General features: G+C 33.9%; 2 protein-coding genes across 5 annotated transcripts; one reads left to right on the forward strand and one right to left on the reverse strand.

The window, feature by feature from the left end:
• The first annotated feature begins 224 nt into the window (after positions 1-224).
• On the forward strand, positions 225-5,659 carry LOC145563806 (protein mago nashi homolog 2). The gene is made up of 3 exons (XM_081624226.1): positions 225-521; positions 1,414-1,590; positions 5,331-5,659. The coding sequence occupies exons 1-3, from the start codon at positions 306-308 to the stop codon at positions 5,388-5,390; spliced, it is 453 nt and encodes a 150-aa protein (XP_081480352.1). The 5' UTR covers positions 225-305; the 3' UTR covers positions 5,391-5,659.
• Positions 5,660-9,675: 4,016 nt separating this feature from the next.
• Positions 9,676-16,831, reverse strand: LOC145563807 (cysteine-rich receptor-like protein kinase 43). 4 transcript variants are annotated; one of them, XM_081624231.1, is made up of 8 exons: positions 16,484-16,831; positions 16,202-16,341; positions 15,735-15,945; positions 12,429-12,663; positions 12,194-12,344; positions 11,624-11,693; positions 11,291-11,395; positions 10,156-10,289 (listed from the first exon to the last, which is right to left on the reverse strand). In XM_081624231.1, exons 1-7 carry the CDS (start codon positions 16,542-16,544, stop codon positions 11,295-11,297), a joined length of 969 nt encoding a protein of 322 aa, XP_081480357.1. In that variant the 5' UTR covers positions 16,545-16,831; the 3' UTR covers positions 10,156-10,289; positions 11,291-11,294. The 4 variants fall into 4 exon arrangements, with proteins under 4 accessions (XP_081480355.1, XP_081480353.1, XP_081480356.1 ...); XM_081624230.1 differs by lacking the exon at positions 11,291-11,395 and having other exon boundaries at positions 10,018-10,289; XM_081624229.1 differs by lacking the exons at positions 11,291-11,395; positions 11,624-11,693 and having other exon boundaries at positions 9,676-10,289; positions 16,202-16,338.
• Positions 16,832-16,857: the final 26 nt, after the last annotated feature.

Below are 16,857 nucleotides of genomic sequence, written 5' to 3' on the forward strand. Positions count from 1 at the left end.
ATGACCCGACAATTATAACCCAACCTGATTAGAAACCGCAATTTAAAAAACCAAAAATAATCAACCCAACAATTTTGAAAACCAACCTGAACCGACCCATTAATTATTTCAACCCATTATAAATCGATGAAACCGACAAAGTATTCGAATTGACACCTCTACGCCCTTATTACTCCCCGTTGCAAATTGACACCTCTACCCTTTACTAATTCCGTTGTAAATAACGCAACGTGGCCAAGAGTTAAAATCGAACCTTTTATTTGAACTCTAATTCCAGAGACAAACCAACACCAGAAGCAGCAGTCATGGCAGAAGAAGAAGCTGGAGAGTTCTACCTGCGATACTACGTCGGTCACAAAGGCAAATTCGGTCATGAATTCCTTGAGTTCGAGTTTCGCCCTGATGGTAAACTTCGCTATGCTAACAACTCCAACTACAAGAATGACACCATGATTCGTAAGGAGGTCTTCCTCACTCCTGCAGTTCTTCGTGAATGCCGTCGCATCATCTCTGAGAGCGAGGTCTGTTTATTAACGCTTTTATTTGTTCAATATTATTAGGGTTTTGGGTTTTAATTTGTTTGAGGAAGTTTAATTTTTGGAATTTTGAAACCCTAATTTGTAATGGAAGCCCTAATTGTTGCAATTTCTTCCTGAATGATGAATAAATGTGGTCAAATTGTTATTTGATATGGTTTGAGTGTACTTTTTTTCATGGAAGCCCTAGTTTTTGCAATTTCTTCTTGAACTATGAATTAACATAGGCAATTTGTTCTTTGATATGGTCCGAGTATACTTATTTTCATGAAAGCCCTAATTTTTGCAATTTCTTCCTGAATTGATGAATAAACATGGGCAATTTGATATGGTTTGAATATACTTGTTTTCATGGAATGCGTCAAATAAGAAAGACAACAAAAACCTCATGTTGGTTTCACGGGTTTATTGTGGTTAAGATATACCAGTATTTTGCTCCTAGATTGTCAAACAGGCTGCTAGGTTTGTCAGGTTTTGGGTAAATTCCTTGTTTGTTTCAGGTCATATTTTTATTTCTTAAGAACTTAACTCTGTTTTATTGGAGTTAGTTGGTCAATGTGCTTGTAACAAGTCAGCGGCACCGAGTAGAACTGTAGAAGGAATCAATAATGGCAACATTATAGGTCATCTAAATATTTTAGGCTTTATAGGTTATTGGATTTGTTCAGTCAATGTATATAGTTTGTAAATGCGTTAAGCACCCACTTTTTAAACTTATTATATTGTGTCATGTGTTTTTGTTAGGTATTTTGATTCTTGAGATGTGTAAGATTGCTTTAATGGTGATCAATGAACATTTGGGCAAAAGATAGTACATGGTGCTTGTAGTTTGATGAAGTATTTTTTAAGTTTTTTTTTCAAAATGTTGTTCAAGTAGATTATGAAGGAAGATGATAACCTATGGCCTGAACCTGATGTTATCGGGAGGCAAGAGCTGGAGATTGTGATGGGCAATGAGCATATCTCATTTACAACTTCAAAAATTGGTTCACTTGTTGATGTCCAGAGTAGTAAAGATCCCGAAGGGCTTCGGATCTTTTACTATCTCGTTCAGGTCAGGATTTCTGATTTCTTTAGATTATAGTTCATGTTTTTATTTTTATTATGGCTGTCCTGCCTTGAACTATGCTTTTGGAAATCTTTTGTTTATATGTATCTTGTTGCTTGTTTCTTTCTTTCTTTCTTTTTTTTTTTAGTTCTCGCACTTTGAATGACGAATCTGTTGTATTTTGCATTTCTTGCTCTATGTATTATATTCTCTTGAATGAAGTTTATGGAATGTCAAAGTAAAAAGCAAAAGTTGATTGGTTGTATTGTAATCATCACTAGGGCGCGAGATGCACGTAGTGTGGCTATCCATGATAAAATCCTTATAACTTGACGTAATACCCGTAAGTTAGTATGCTTATTGTGGTACAACGCTAAATATAAGCAAGATTATGGCCTACTGGAGATTGTAAGTGGAAATGTTGCTGCATTTAAATAGGAGTGGTAGGCTTTTTGTTTTGAGGCAGCAAAGTTTTGTCCTTATGGTGTCCTAGCAACAACGCAACAATATGGCATTGCTGTGAGCTATTAGAGGCTTTAGAGCTTATAATTAATAAAGTCATATACCTGTGTTAGGACAGTTTGAATGAACAATAGCACTACGGATACTATATGCTGAATCAATGGTTTTGATTTTAATTTTTTAATGTTAAATTGTTTGGTAAAAAGGAATGCAATGCATTAATGATTATACACACTACATAGTTCTGCTACTTAAGCTATTTTCAATCTGCTGAATAAAGTTCCATACAAAAGCAAGAGATTTGGTGCAAGTCACTTTTCTCTTTTATACAAATAGTTCTATGATGTTTGGCCATGGCATTTGCAATTTGATTTTCTTTCCCCCTATAACTGGTATTCAGCCCGTGCGATGCACGGGTTAAACTTGTATTAAATTATCATTGAAAGAGCGAAATGTGATAATATTACAACACCAAATTATAGTGATAGAAGTTAATATAAAAGTTAAACACAATTTGTGAATTTAAAGTTGCCTATCTATGCACAACTTATTTCATTCTACAACATTCAATGACCGGTCAACAAAAATAAAAAAATAAATAAATAAAAAAAAAATAAAATAAAATAAATGACCTATAGTGATGATGAATATACTAATGTACTTAAATGTTAAAATTTGGAGTATAAGATTAAAACTAAAAGTAGCGACTTCCTTGTCGCGTAAATCTTTTAGATTTGGCAAGAAAGGCTTATCAACAGTTTCCTGAAACAAAAGCAAATACTTAGCCAATACACGAATGAGGCAATATGACTGCATATAAAAGTTTCATATTTTATATGTATAATAGAGATATTCATTAAAGTATTTCTTAAAAAATAAAAACATCAAATAATATTACTCTTTATTTCACCAAAACATAAAAAGTTTAAATCAAAGAAGATAATCAAGGGAACAAACAACATTATTCATGCATCAAGCCCATTAAATTATGGAAGCTATCAATTGAACTAAAACTTTCCATCATCCCTACAACTAAATAAATTTGGATAGCAACCAAGCCTTATAAACATTTACTAACCACATATGTTCAATCCTTTGAATACTGTAAATATATAATTTTTTTTTTTTTTTTTAAAAAAACACATATGATTGGAAGAATTTCAACCATAATCACATATATGAAAAATAAATTCATTACCAATGAATGAAAGCATAAACTTTGCCAGGCAAAATCCATGTATCATAACCCATTAGCCTGCACCCAAAAACATCATTTTAAGAATTGTCATCAACACAATCAACATTCAACACCATTATCAGAAAAGGAATTGAAATGTTCGAACAAAATTTAAGCACAAAAAATTGACAAAATTTGAGGAATTAATGGAAAAAAATTACAACTAACTTTGTAAAATCAGACAGATCGTTAGGAGAGAGAAAGAGGATTGATAGGCTAGCATTGATGAATTTTATTTTTTTAGGAATGCAGTGAAAATTTTGGAACCAGTCTATCTGTAAATATTTAATGGAAGAACCGATGGAGAATAGTGTCGTTTAAGAAGAAGAAATTGAATGAAGTGTTAGTTTTATTTTTTTTTTTTTTTGTTTTGGGAAAGTAATGTGGCACTTCAGATTTAATTCATGATATTGAATGGAGAACTGAAAGGAAATAACGTTGTTTTAGAATCATAAAGAATTAAATAAAAAAATTTTAAAAACAGAGAATATAACTAAAACGCTGTGTGGAATTTTTTTTGGATAAATCAAGGAAAAAAAAAAGAAAAAAAACCAGGAAAACAGAAAGTTGGAAAATTTAGGATAAATCAAGAGGGAAAAAAAAAGGAAAAAAAAAAAAACAGAAAAAACAGGAAATGGACAAGTGTCCTTAAAACTTCCTGTTTTAAAATATTAGTATTGATGTGGGTAAGCTTAAGTGTCTGGGAGTTTTGGAATAGCTTCCTACATTCATACGAGATATTGTGGTACTCTGTACTTATTATGAAACAAAGATTGATGTTGGAGGAGATGGACACATTTGTATAATCTGATAAAATCCATCTGATGCGGTGCAAAACTTTTTACAAGAAGGTCTGCTCTTATGCTGAATAATTCTGCTGCTAGGGCATTAAAAGCATAACTTTTTCTGTAATATCCACTACTTTGCTCTCCCATTCAATCATTCAAGATACCAGCAAATCCGACATTCACATTAGGATTTAGCATGTGTGCATGATCACAGTAACCAAGAAAAGATTCCAGAATATGGATTGATAAAGGGGTGGGTAAACTGACCGGCTTCTGTAAATTTGTAAACTAAAGTAGCAGCTTAGTGGAGGATAATGGAAGGGGTAGAGGTGACACTGGGATCTAAGTATACTCCTCGAGACCTTGAAACAATAAGATGGAAACAAAATGTTCCACCGCATGTCCCTGACCAAATCCTTGCATTTCATATTAGTTTTAAGCCACTGTGTAAAGATCCATCCATTGGAATGTTAGGAGTAGGAAGCAGGTGTCATATGAGAAGAAAGATAGGATTCTCAATTGATGTGATTTGAGTTTTCAGTGTTTCTGTTGCATGCAAGGCTCTTTTGGGAGCATATCCCAACCTAAGTACTTAACTAAAATATTATGGGCGTAGAACACTTGAATAAAGATCTTGGACTCAAAGTAAATGTAACTCCTATTTGATGGTGATCCATTTCTTTTCCTTTTTTCAGGGATGCTATCTTTTGATGTTGTTTACAGCATGTGAGTCTTAGCTCATTAAAAAGAAATTTTATAGGCTTTTAAGTCTTAAACACAATATCAAAAAGTATAGGCTTTTTAATCTGTTTCATTTACCTTGGGTTAGTTTCTGCTACTCAAGCAAAAAGTATTATGCTGTTAGGTCCTACCTCCTCCCCTTTTTTACCCTTGCCCAAGACAGATTTGGTGATGAGTTTTTGTAACCAATACGTTTAATGAAAAATTCAAGGGATGAATTTTGTGGACAGAAGTCACAGAACACCATATTGAGTGGACTAGTGGAATGAATTTTTCTGGTACCTGCAGGAGATAAATCACGGTGGACTTTTTGTTTGGTTCTGCATAGACTGAGGATAGAAAGTTTGTCATTTGATAAATAGAAGGATTTGTGTTTGATGCAATCAAAGACCTTAATGCTGACTATTGTGTTGGTGAACAATTTTTTGTCTTTCAATGTGTTTGTACGTATCCTTAGTGTGTGTGATCTTTGTGCAAAACACATGTAATACTGAACTTTTGCCTCATTGTTCATGCAGGACTTGAAGTGTTTTGTATTCTCACTTATCTCACTTCACTTCAAAATCAAGCCAATATGAGATCTGGAGCGGTTTTTTAAATTTTGGCTTATATGTCTGCATGGAAAAATCACTTTTGGTGGTCGTCTGGAGATGTATTCTGATTAAAATGTGTGCACATGTGACCAAGCCTTTGTGGATTTGGCGTGTTTCTTGGCGGATTTAGTATGTGTTGCACTATGACTTGGGATGGAAATTTATGGATGTTTTTTCTTTTCTGCATCTAGCTGGTAGGAATGTTTCATGGACATCTGCACTTTAAGAATATTCAGCATTTGATTTTTATGCTTGCTCATTGTTTCAATCTCCATTATAGTGATGTGATTAATGCCATAATGTTGCATCATAATTCGTGACATGATTTGTCAATTGAGAGGCTGAGGCTGGCTTTCCATCTCTTTTCAACTATACATACATTTTTTGCATTTCACTCTTGTCAGTGTACATTTATACCTTTATATCTGTCTGTTAATTTTATAAGAAATTATTAAAATATGATATTTTGAAAGTATATTATTGGATTAGGGATGAGCTGTAATGCCACAATGTTTTTTTTTTTTTTTTTTTTTTTTTGACAAAGAATGCCACAATGTTTTATGAGTGTTATATTAAGCTCTTTTAGAATTGATATACACTATCAGTTTTCGAGCCAAATTGTGGTTTAAGACAGGGTGACCTGCTATCTCAATATCTAAAGTTCTAAACGAAATTGGTTTTCCTTTTAAGGACATGTACAGCTGACAAGGTATGTCAAATTGGTTTATTGAGCATCCGCTCACAAGTAAATGAAGACATCCCAATTAGAGAATGGATTTGACACTTTATCCGGTTCTTTTATAACCAAGATGGACCTACTAGTAATCAAGCCTTACTCTTTGTTGCAAGACTTGCAACAACATGAGCTATTTGGCTAGAAAGAAATGAGATAATTGCATTGAGGTTTTAACATCCTAGTAAACAGAATTCTGGAATGAGTTACATCGTCACTAAGGATTAAGGATTATGAATCCTTTATCCAATCAAATTTTATGGACCTGAAGTTCTTACACTCCCCTAACTAGGGCCGATTCAACCTCCCCCCCGGGTTTCCCATGGCAAGCATGGGATGGTCTAAGTTTGGCTCCTCAGTAAACTCAATTCAACTTGATGGAGCCTGGAACAAAAGCACAAAAGGAATGGGAAATGGCAAGAAAGGATGGGAGGGTGCTCTTCTGGTATGGCGAACTCTACTCTCCAAGCCAAGGCAATGGCATGCCTAGAACTCTAGAAGCGGCCAATTCCTGCAAAATTGGAATTGTGTGCAATCTCCTTTACTTACTGCAGGAGACTACTAGCAAAAATAATCACCTGAATAAATCTAAAACAAAATTTGAATGGTGTGCGAGAACCAAAATGCAAAGAACACAAGTAGAGCCAATATAAGTTACTGGAGATTTATTATCCTGCAGTAAACTATCGCTATACTAGTAGTTTTCGATTTTAGTCTTTTATGCCTTACCTTTAGTCAGACATTTAAATTAAAAAAATAAAAAAGAAAAATAAATTAGCTTTTTGACAATTAATAAAGGGTAATGATACATATAGACCCTTACAGATGTAGATAAGCATATAATTTATTTATTTATTATTTTTTTTCCTTCTTTTTTTGAAGCAATTATTTTTTTTTACTTTCTTTCCCTAACTTGTTATTAATTTAGGAATATATTACAAAATACTTGTAAATCGGTACAATAATTATTATTCACAAAGTTTTATATGCGGCTCGTACGGCCAGCCACAATTTTTTTTTTTAATTTTTTTCTCTCTCTTCTCTCTCCTCTCCTCTCCTCTCCTCCATTTTCTCTTCCGTGAAGCACCAACCGAGATCGTCGTCATGGTCGTCGACTTCCTTGAAGCTCCTCGTCCTCCGTTGCCGGAAAACAACTTACAGATTTTAAAGGCCAAATTCAGCCATTAAACTCTAGATCTAGTGTTTTCATGGTCGAATTTGGCCTTTTTAGCCATATTTGAAGTGAAATTTAAAGCCATTGTTAATTTTTAGGAAAAATTGGCCGCAACAACACCAACCATGATAAAAGTGCGTGTAGCAGCACAACCTTTTAAGGGTGCAGTTTACAGCACAAACTATGTAATTGGGTGCACATATTAGCATAAATGACACTAATGAACTAAAGTTCCATGGAAAAAAGTGGAATCTTTATTATTTTATATAATTGTTTAAACATTATTTAAACTAATATGATTTTCCATTATGTGTGACTAAATTAGACTTACCTTCTATTTATTTTTTTCATTTAAGCATTTCTTAACCTCAACCATTTTATTAAGCGGATTCCTTCAAAAAAAATAAATTGTGCTATTATTTTCCTTTGTTCTCCAATTACTTTTTCTAATATCGATCTCACATGATTGACTTAGTTTCCTTTCCCTTTCCACTTAGTTAAATACTAAATCCCTTCAAAAAAAAAAAAGTTAAATACTAAATTGATAAATAAATAAATAAATAAATCATTTCAATACCTTTATTCTACAAGATTTCAGGGTACATAGGTAACTTTCTAATACCAAACCCCAAGAAATGATTTTAAATACTTAATTCAAAAAATAATTTTAGAATTGGATTTTAGGATATGCCAAATTGATTTTCTTGTTTTTGATGTACAAAACTTAAATTGTGGAGGTTGAGAGAGAATAATTTAAAGGGAAAAAATTAATTATAATGGAAGAGGAAACTAAGTCAATCATCACATGAGATGTAAAAAAAAATAATTGAAGAAACAAACGATAGAAAATAATGGCGAAAACTTTTTGAAACAATTCAATTTAATGGTTTACTTAATTACATGTGATGGAAAATTAAGTGGAATAATGGAATTAATCAAAAATATATTTAAACAAAAAAGCATTAAAAATATTTAAGATTTCACTTTCAGAAAAAACCTAAATTTTGCCAATGTCATTTATGTTGTTATGTGCACCCAAGTGCATAGTTTGTGATGTTGAGCACCCTCGAAAGGTTGTGCTGCTACACGCACCTTTGTCATAGTTGGTGTTGTTGCGGCCAATTTTTCCTAATTTTTAAGGTATTTGTTAGATTTTTTTTTTCCGGGTTTGGTTGTGTTTTGGTTGGATCTAGGTTTGTTTGTGGATTCGGTGAATTGTGGTGGTGACATGGCGTATCGGGGCTAGGTGTTGGTTGGTGGTGGCGTGGTGGTTAGGGTGGGTTTTGGGAGTTGGTGGCAGCGTGGTTGCTGGTGGTTAGGGTGGGTTTTGGGTGTGGGTTCGGGTTTAGTTAGTGTTAGGGTGGGTGGATCAGGGTTAGGGGCTGATGGCGTTGGGGCTGGAGCTGGTGGCGTGGGGCAGTTGGTACAGGAGTTGGTGGTGGTGAGGTGGAGTTTAAGGCTTTGAGGTGGTGTAGGATTAGGGGTTACTTACTTGGTTTGGGATTACTAGGTCCGGTCAAGGGTTACCAGGTGGGTTAGGGATTACTTGGTTGGAGGGGTTACTAGGTTGGTGGGGTTACTTTGTCATTTGCTGATTTGGCACCCTGCCGCACCAGAAACGCGCTGATAATTATTAATCCTTCTATTTCATAATGTTAGTCTCATATGGAATTAATCACATAAAATAAGAAAAGAAGAATATTTGGAATCTAACATTAAAGTACAAAATAATTCATAATTAGCTTACCTTATTTAAGTTTTTTGATTATTTTTTTGGAAAAGCATAAGTCATAATGTATAATTAAAGCTAGAGATTTCTTTACTTAGAGTCGTGTCATCAATCCACAACCAATTCAAAAGTTAATGCCCAAAATAGTATATGGAACTAACATTATGAAACAGAGAGGGAGTAAAAAGCATTATAGCCGTAGAGTTTTGTATATCATTTTCATTAATAAAAGCTGTCACTCTTGAGTTTCGGAATATTATAACCGATACTCCCTACGTTTTTAAATACGAATTTTAGGAGAAATTGGAGAAAGTAATAAAATATGGAGGTAGTAAGGTTGGTGGAAGAATAAAAAAATTGTAGAAAGCGAAAGTAGTGGGGAGAATTGGAGGAGAGAGAATATATATTGGGTCCACTAGGTGAGAGAAATTAATTAAATATTGTAAAAGCTTTCCAAATAAGGAAATGGAGCAAGTATTTAAAAACGGCCGCAAATGGAAAGTGGAGCAAATATTTAAAACGAAGGGAGTGGAAAACAAAAAACAAGTTTCAAATCATATTTTGTTATGTACCTTCCCTCAAAAAATAAATGAAAGCTATGTACCTCTCTAAAAGACAAAAAAAAAAAAAAAAATAAAGAAAATTCAATGAATTTCATAGCTTGTGATGATCACGATGAACAATATAGTGATTATAGTCCACCTTCCCTTCAACCTATCTTCATTTACATTCCTAGATGGCATTACAAAAAAATAACAAAGGATACAAACAAATTGTTATGTACAAAGTTTTAAAAGAATAACAAACCCCCTCCTAATCATTCTTCTAATTTATCCTCGAAAATTATTATTCACTCGGTTGCATAGGCCGTTTACCACGAGGATCTGAACCTAAACTCCTAGCAGTATGGGTGGTGGTGTTGGTAACACTCATCGTACTGGAGGTGTGATCTGTTCTAGTTGTGGAAGATGCACCCGAAGATGCAGTATGAGAGGATGATCCACCTGGATTCCGTGATCTCCGATATCTTGAACCAGGGAAGCCTGGCCTGGTTGGTTCTTCCAGGCTCGTTGGTTTCCTTGACAACAAGACCACTACACGACGCATTGATGGCCTTAAATTAGGATCCGATTGGGTGCATAACAGCCCTATTTGAACGCATAGAGCTACTTGTTCTGCATCTTCTGTGCTTGCTATTGATTGGTCCAGAACTTCCAGACTTCTGCTTTTTTTGAATAGCTTGTACGCCTGCCAAACCAAAATTTACCCTATTATATTTTACACAGGAGTTAACATTGTAGTTTTTACACTGTAATGTTTAAAATTTTGCCCGCATTTTCCAGTATATAAGAAATGAACAGAGGATATATACGATTATGGTGGTGGTAAACATTTTATTTCTGCAAATGACTGATTGTATGATGGTTACAGTAGTTGGAATGTAGCAATGTACACAATTTGTTATCGCTTCCAACTTCCAAGTTTCTCTAGAACCTTGGCTTAGCCATTTACTTTGCTATTCCAGCCCTCTCGACACATCAAAAACATGAAAAAGACGGCAGTACAATGACAAGCTCGAGCTCATCAGCCCATCTTTTACTCATCCTTACTCTTTAGCAAGCTCAGTATGAAAGCCAATCTAAAAATATCGAAATGTATGGTACGATGCTGCATATCATTAAAGACTGACTTCCCAATGGTATTTTTGACAAATAATTTTGTGGCCATTATTTTGAAATTAATCTTTACGTTGACAAGTAAAACCCCAGACCCCACTTGACTCTTGACCCATCAATATAATATTTACGTTGACATTATCCAAATAGATCCAATTTTGACCATAAATATTTGTGGAAAATTCCATAACTCCATAACAAAAGTCACAAATCTGAATCACCCTGTCACCTTCCCACAAAATAAAATAAAAAAATAAATATACTCCGTAGTTGCTAGATTATCTAAACTTGTCAGATTATTTTGAAACGGAAAAAGTACTTCCTTTTTTTTAATTGCAATAGAGTTTCACGCTTATCCGTGCAAAACTTTGGACATTTTTATCTTTAATCTATATTTAGTAGTTTATAAAATACGACTACTTTTTTCCGCATAAAAAATAAAATATCGTTAATGAGAGATGTGTGAATAGTGAAGAAATCTAAATGATAGATTAAAAATAAATAAAAAAAAAAAACCGGATGAAGTACTTGTATATTTTAAGAAAACAGGGTTCATATTTTTCAAGAGATTACCTGATCAATGAGACAATGACCAAGCTTGAAAATAAGCAAAAATTGAAATGAACTCTGCTACCATCATGCAGACGTCAAAGAATGCAAAAAGTAGACGGCAGCCACCTACCAACATATCTCCATATAATAACTCACGTAATAAACTTTGTCACAAATAAGAGATATAAAATGGTTTAAAAAAAAAAAAAAGATATAAAATAAAACATACTGTATATAAAAAATAATCTACAAAATTTAAGGTCAAATGATTATCTGGTGAGTAATATTGACTAGGAAAGTCCAAAAAGGTTAGCTGGAATAAAAATAGGTTTTGTGGGCGTGAAGAAACTCTACCAGATTTTGGCAACAGCATGCAGCTGAACTCTTGGTGCATCCTAAAGCCTAGGTTCATTAATCGTCGCCACTGAAGAAAAAAAACAGTTTCTACTTTAAACCCGTGATCGTAAATACTCGTATGCATCCCAGCATACAATGATGCAATGATTCACAAGTTAAAAATGGGACAGATTCATACATACATACTTACCCATATTTAAATAAAATGCATACCATATATTTCATTAAACTCCTTAATAGATGTTGAATTGGCAATTCTAAAACTCCCTCTGATCCAAAATTTTAGTAGTTTTAGTTTATTGATTTTGATCTAAAACATAAAACGTTTTGTACTACCAAATATAAAATTACATGTCAGTTCATGGCTTCATGCTGTCAAAACCATAGTTAAGTTGATAATTTGAATACATTACGAAACGTCATTTTTTAATTTATACGGCTTTACTAAACACCAAATCCAACTAACAACAAATATGATAGAAAATACCTAACTACAAACAACCAATATTAAGGACCATAGGGAGAACAATTTGTTAAATAGATTGACTTGTAAAACCAATAACTTACCCAATCAAGTAAATTTTGAGAATCAAGGGGTAGATTGTATGAAGAGTTCCGCTGACCACTAATCAGCTCAAGAATCAAAACTCCAAAACTGAATACATCGGCCTTCACTGATAAATGCCCATGCATGACATATTCTGGAGCCATATAACCACTGTTTCAATCAAACAAACTGCAGGTCAGAGAGCAAGAACATTGCCACATTGGGAGAAAACAACTCTATAATAGCAAGACATACTTGGTACCCGCAACTCTAGTATTCACATGTGTTTGATCTTCAGGAAAGAGGCGAGCCATGCCAAAATCAGCAATTTTAGGGATCCATTTATCATCAAGTAAGATATTACTAGCCTTGATGTCACGGTGAATGATGCAACTATGTGAGTCTTCATGAAGGTAAAGCAATCCTTTAGCTACACCTGCTATAACTTCATACCGTTTCTTCCAATCAAGTTGTTGACGCTTATCTGGTTCTGCATCAGACACCATCAGTATTATATCAATTTTTTAGCTATAAAATGAAGCAGTTTTATTTAAATAAGTGCAACTCTAAACGGAATGGCATTTTTAGAAGTTGCTAAGGTTAGTTTGGCATGGATTCATCAATTACATCAGGCCTTATGAAAGCAATGCTTCACAATGTTAGAAAACTAATTAGAAGAAAATATTATGGATCTATTATTTGGTATACAGAACTTAGACTAACATACAGTTAAAACTCAAAAGTCATGGATTCAATAATGACCACAAGTTTGAAGTACAATGGGTACAACACCAGATGCAATAAGTGCACAACTTTACAACTTCAATATCATGATAGTTTTGAAACTTTGACCAGCCTGAAGGTTGTATGTGAACAAGCACAAAAATTTTCAAAACTAATCATATGATCCCACCAGAAGGATGTATGTGAACTAGTAGAAAAAAATTTCAAATCTCATCATGCTCCCACAATACACGCTAAGGTTGTAAGTGAACAAGCAGAAATTTTTTTTTAAATCTCATCATACGCTCCCACAATATCAAGCGGTGCTATATCCCTCCCATTTCCTTGTCTTTGACACATATAATGCGCCAAAATACAGCTTTTTACTACCCAAAAGGCTTCAAAAGATCACCAAATTCTCTGATTTCCTAACCAGCAATCATTAACTTCCTAGAATTTCAAAAATGGAGCAAAAGCCAGAAAAACTAGCTCGATGACTACACCAAGCACTGAGACAGTCTCCTTGCACCAATAATCATGCCAGTAATAGCCATATCAATCAAGAATGAAAAATCTAAATAAGGACAAGATTGTCACCTTTTGCTGATTTCCCCTACAATTACCAACACTTCTCTCATTGTTCAGTATTGACATAATGATCCACAAGAACTTTAAATATTCTAACAGAGGCTATCTGACATGACAGAAATAGAAATGAGAAACAAGTTTTTCGGAATCACACATAAACCGAGGGGTATCCTTACATCATTACTTAACAAAATGACTGCTCCATGTGATCTAATACACTAATGCTTTCAACAATGTATATTTTACTTCTCCCAAACTCTATGCATAATTTACTTTGTAAAAGGTTCATGCTTGCAAAGGTGTAAAAGTAAAATGATCAGCAAATTTACCAATTACACTCTGCAAAATTTCTTTATTAAAATACATTCTCATTGAGGCACTCTCAAGTTTGCATTGTTATAATCCATAAGGGTTTTGACATAAAGATGAAGATCAAAATGTAAATACAACTGAAGGTAAAATATTCAAAGGCTTCCAAAAAAATCCAAGAGAATAATCTGAAGGCCATAATTGCATTCAATACCCAGAAACAAATTGTAGCAGTCAAAAAACTATCTATACAAAATCTAAGCAAGATAATATAGTGTAATCATCTAAGATTCTAAGAAAACTTTTCAAGGGTATAAGATTCATTAATATTCCATCAATTTAGAACAAGCTAAGGTCGATGCTTAAACCAGGATAAATACCAGAGATACAAGAATCTAATTCATAAGCTCACCCAGTTGTTTTGAAATTTGAATCGTGAGCTTAGGTTTTGTCATTCTAAACATTATCGACAACTAAGGAGCATGCTTTGCGGAGGAATATGCCTAACATCTCAAAGAAGAGAGAAAAACCTCATTCACACTAAATCTGAACCATTCAAGCTTCATCCAATGGCTCAAATCAAAAGTCATTAAAAAAAATTCCTGTTTCAAACAGGAAACAGATCCGTGAGTATCCCAGCATGAACTTTGGGTGTCCATACTGACTTCCTGCATGCTACACATCATGGTCATGGAAGTTTATTGAAGGATGTTTTGCTTGTTCTGACAACTCCTTTATTGCAAATACCTCCTGATGACCTTGAGAACTCTACACAGGGTCCAAAAGATCTCAAATAAGCTCTCCTAAGCCTGGATCAAACTTGTTGTCATCCTTAAAATACTTATCATCCACAACAGAGGCAAGCAATCTCGTAAAAAGGCCTTTTGCTCAATATCACTAACATGCCAACCAAACTGGCCTTGGAAACATTGGATACATTCATTCCATCATCTGTCCAGCAATGGAGATTGGCAAGCCATGGTATACCCTTCCCTAACAAATCAAGTTTCCAAAAGTTACCTGGATTACGGGTTTTACCGTCATACTAATGATGGAAGAATCAGCCGTTTCCCTAGAAAATAACCAATTACTAGTGCCGAATAAAACTAGAGTATTTGCTGTAATTTTACCCTCTTATTCACAGAGATTGCTTCAGTTGAGATATATGAGTATTTTTTAAAAAATATTTTGCACTATTCACCTCCACAATCACCATATTAATATGTCCTTTAAAGGCCATAATATAAATACTCCCTCACACTAAACTACTCCGTATAAGAGTCACATGCACAATATTGGAATGTCCAAGAAAACATTCTAGTTTCCTGAATTTATTAGCAATACCAACCAACATTTCAAATTAGTATATTGCTCAAAGCATACTAAATACTTCTACAATTGTGATGAGTATTGATAAACAAACCATTTTTTAAATACAATGAGCTTATGAGCATAATGTAGTTAAGAAATGTCATAATACGAACTAGTAACACGACAACTAACAACCACACTAACCATCACAAAATTACCTCACAATCTAGGAGTGTTTGGTTGGATCAGGAAAATTATTTTTCCATGCATATTCTCATTTTCTTTTGTTTGCTTTGTAAAGGGGTAAAAAAACAATTTTTCCAATGGTGGAAAATAACTCTCGGGGATGGAAAGCACTATCCTCTCGAAATGAAAGCAAGTGGAAGCCATATTTTCCTCCCACCTCCTTACCACCTTTTTCCTCTCATCCAATCATCCTCACCCTTCCACTCCTAGTTTCCTTGTCTCCATAACTTATAGTGTAAGAAAACAAACAAGGGAAAACTACTTAGCAATTGTATTCTTCTTTAAAAAATTGTTTTCCATGAAAATCATTTTAAGAATTTCTCATCAAACCAAACGGAGCCTAAACACAAGACAAATTCATTGCAAATTGACAGAAAATCTTACTGAATAGAAGCTTGTCAACGCTTTCGTGGGAGACGTATTCATAAACAAGGAGTTTATGTTCACCATGTGTACAATAACCCAACAAATTCACAACATTTCTATGTTGCACACGAGCTAACAACTTTGCCTCGTTGACGAATTCTTTCTGCCCTTGTCTTGAATGCTGTGACAGCATTTTCACTGCCACCTCTCTTCCATCCAACAATTTACCCTACACCCACAAAAATTTCCCAATTTTACTACTTAATAAACAAAATTTCAAAATTTCTATTTTTAGCAATCAAAATTTCCTTACATACTTAATTTTCATTTAACTCTATCCTACTCAGTAATCCAGATGACCCGGGCTCAAGCCGGGGAGCATTCCCTGTGCTCGAACCCGAAACCTCTAGTATAGCTGAAACAACTCCCTTACCGAATCACTTATTGGTCCAAATTTTGTACTTTAATAAACAAAACTAACATACCTTAAAAACAGGACCAAAACCCCCTTCACCAAGCTTGTGAGAAGGATGAAATTTGTCAGTTGCTTTGATTAATGTCTCATATGAAAATTGCTTTTGCTCTTGTGCTGCAATCTTCTGCAAATCTGCCTCTTTTGAGCCTTCTAACAAATACCCAATTCAAAAAAATATACAAAAACTTTAGAAATTTAGCTATGATCACAAATAATGAAGTAATAATCTTAATAATCAATATACAAAAATAAAGAAAAGGGTTTTTTTTTTTTTTCTTTTTTTTTTAGGTACCTTTATCAGAGTAGAATTTAAAAGGATTCATCATGCTCTTGATGAAGTCTTTGGTTTTCATATTTTGATTCAGAAATTCAATCAAATTCCATAGAAATGGAATAAAACTAAAAATTAAAAAAAATATTAAAAGTAGGTTGAAAATCTGAAGTTTCTGAGGAAGAAGTTGGCTGACTTTTCCACAGGTAATAAATTAATAAACGAATAAATTGATGATAGAAATTGGTAGCTGATTTTTGTTAAAATTGAGAAGGGGGGATGTTAAAGCAAGAAAAGGTGAGTTGACTTGAAATTGAAATTGACTAAAATTTTAATGTTGTTAGCGACGACAATAGTGAGGTGTTGAAAGAGCAGTATCAAGTTATGAACGCGTA

The sequence above is a fragment of the Chenopodium album genome, chromosome 10 (assembly GCF_948465745.1).
Source record: "Chenopodium album chromosome 10, dcCheAlbu1.1, whole genome shotgun sequence".
Classification (NCBI taxonomy): domain Eukaryota; kingdom Viridiplantae; phylum Streptophyta; class Magnoliopsida; order Caryophyllales; family Amaranthaceae; genus Chenopodium; species Chenopodium album.

What these genes read in the sequence shown, in the direction of transcription:
- LOC145563807 (XM_081624227.1), bottom strand. Translation starts at nt 16,544, where the DNA reads ATGAAAACCAAAGACTTCATCAAGAGCATGATGAATCCTTTTAAATTC. An exon ending in TAAATTCTACTCTGATAAAG is followed by an intron (nt 16,342 to 16,483) that starts GTACCTAAAAAA and finishes GGTATTTGTTAG; the next exon opens with AAGGCTCAAAAGAGGCAGAT. An exon ending in GTTTTGGTCCTGTTTTTAAG is followed by an intron (nt 15,946 to 16,201) that starts GTATGTTAGTTT and finishes TTGTGGGTGTAG; the next exon opens with GGTAAATTGTTGGATGGAAG.
- LOC145563806 (XM_081624226.1), top strand. Translation starts at nt 306, where the DNA reads ATGGCAGAAGAAGAAGCTGGAGAGTTCTACCTGCGATACTACGTCGGT. An exon ending in GCATCATCTCTGAGAGCGAG is followed by an intron (nt 522 to 1,413) that starts GTCTGTTTATTA and finishes TTGTTCAAGTAG; the next exon opens with ATTATGAAGGAAGATGATAA. An exon ending in TCTTTTACTATCTCGTTCAG is followed by an intron (nt 1,591 to 5,330) that starts GTCAGGATTTCT and finishes TTGTTCATGCAG; the next exon opens with GACTTGAAGTGTTTTGTATT.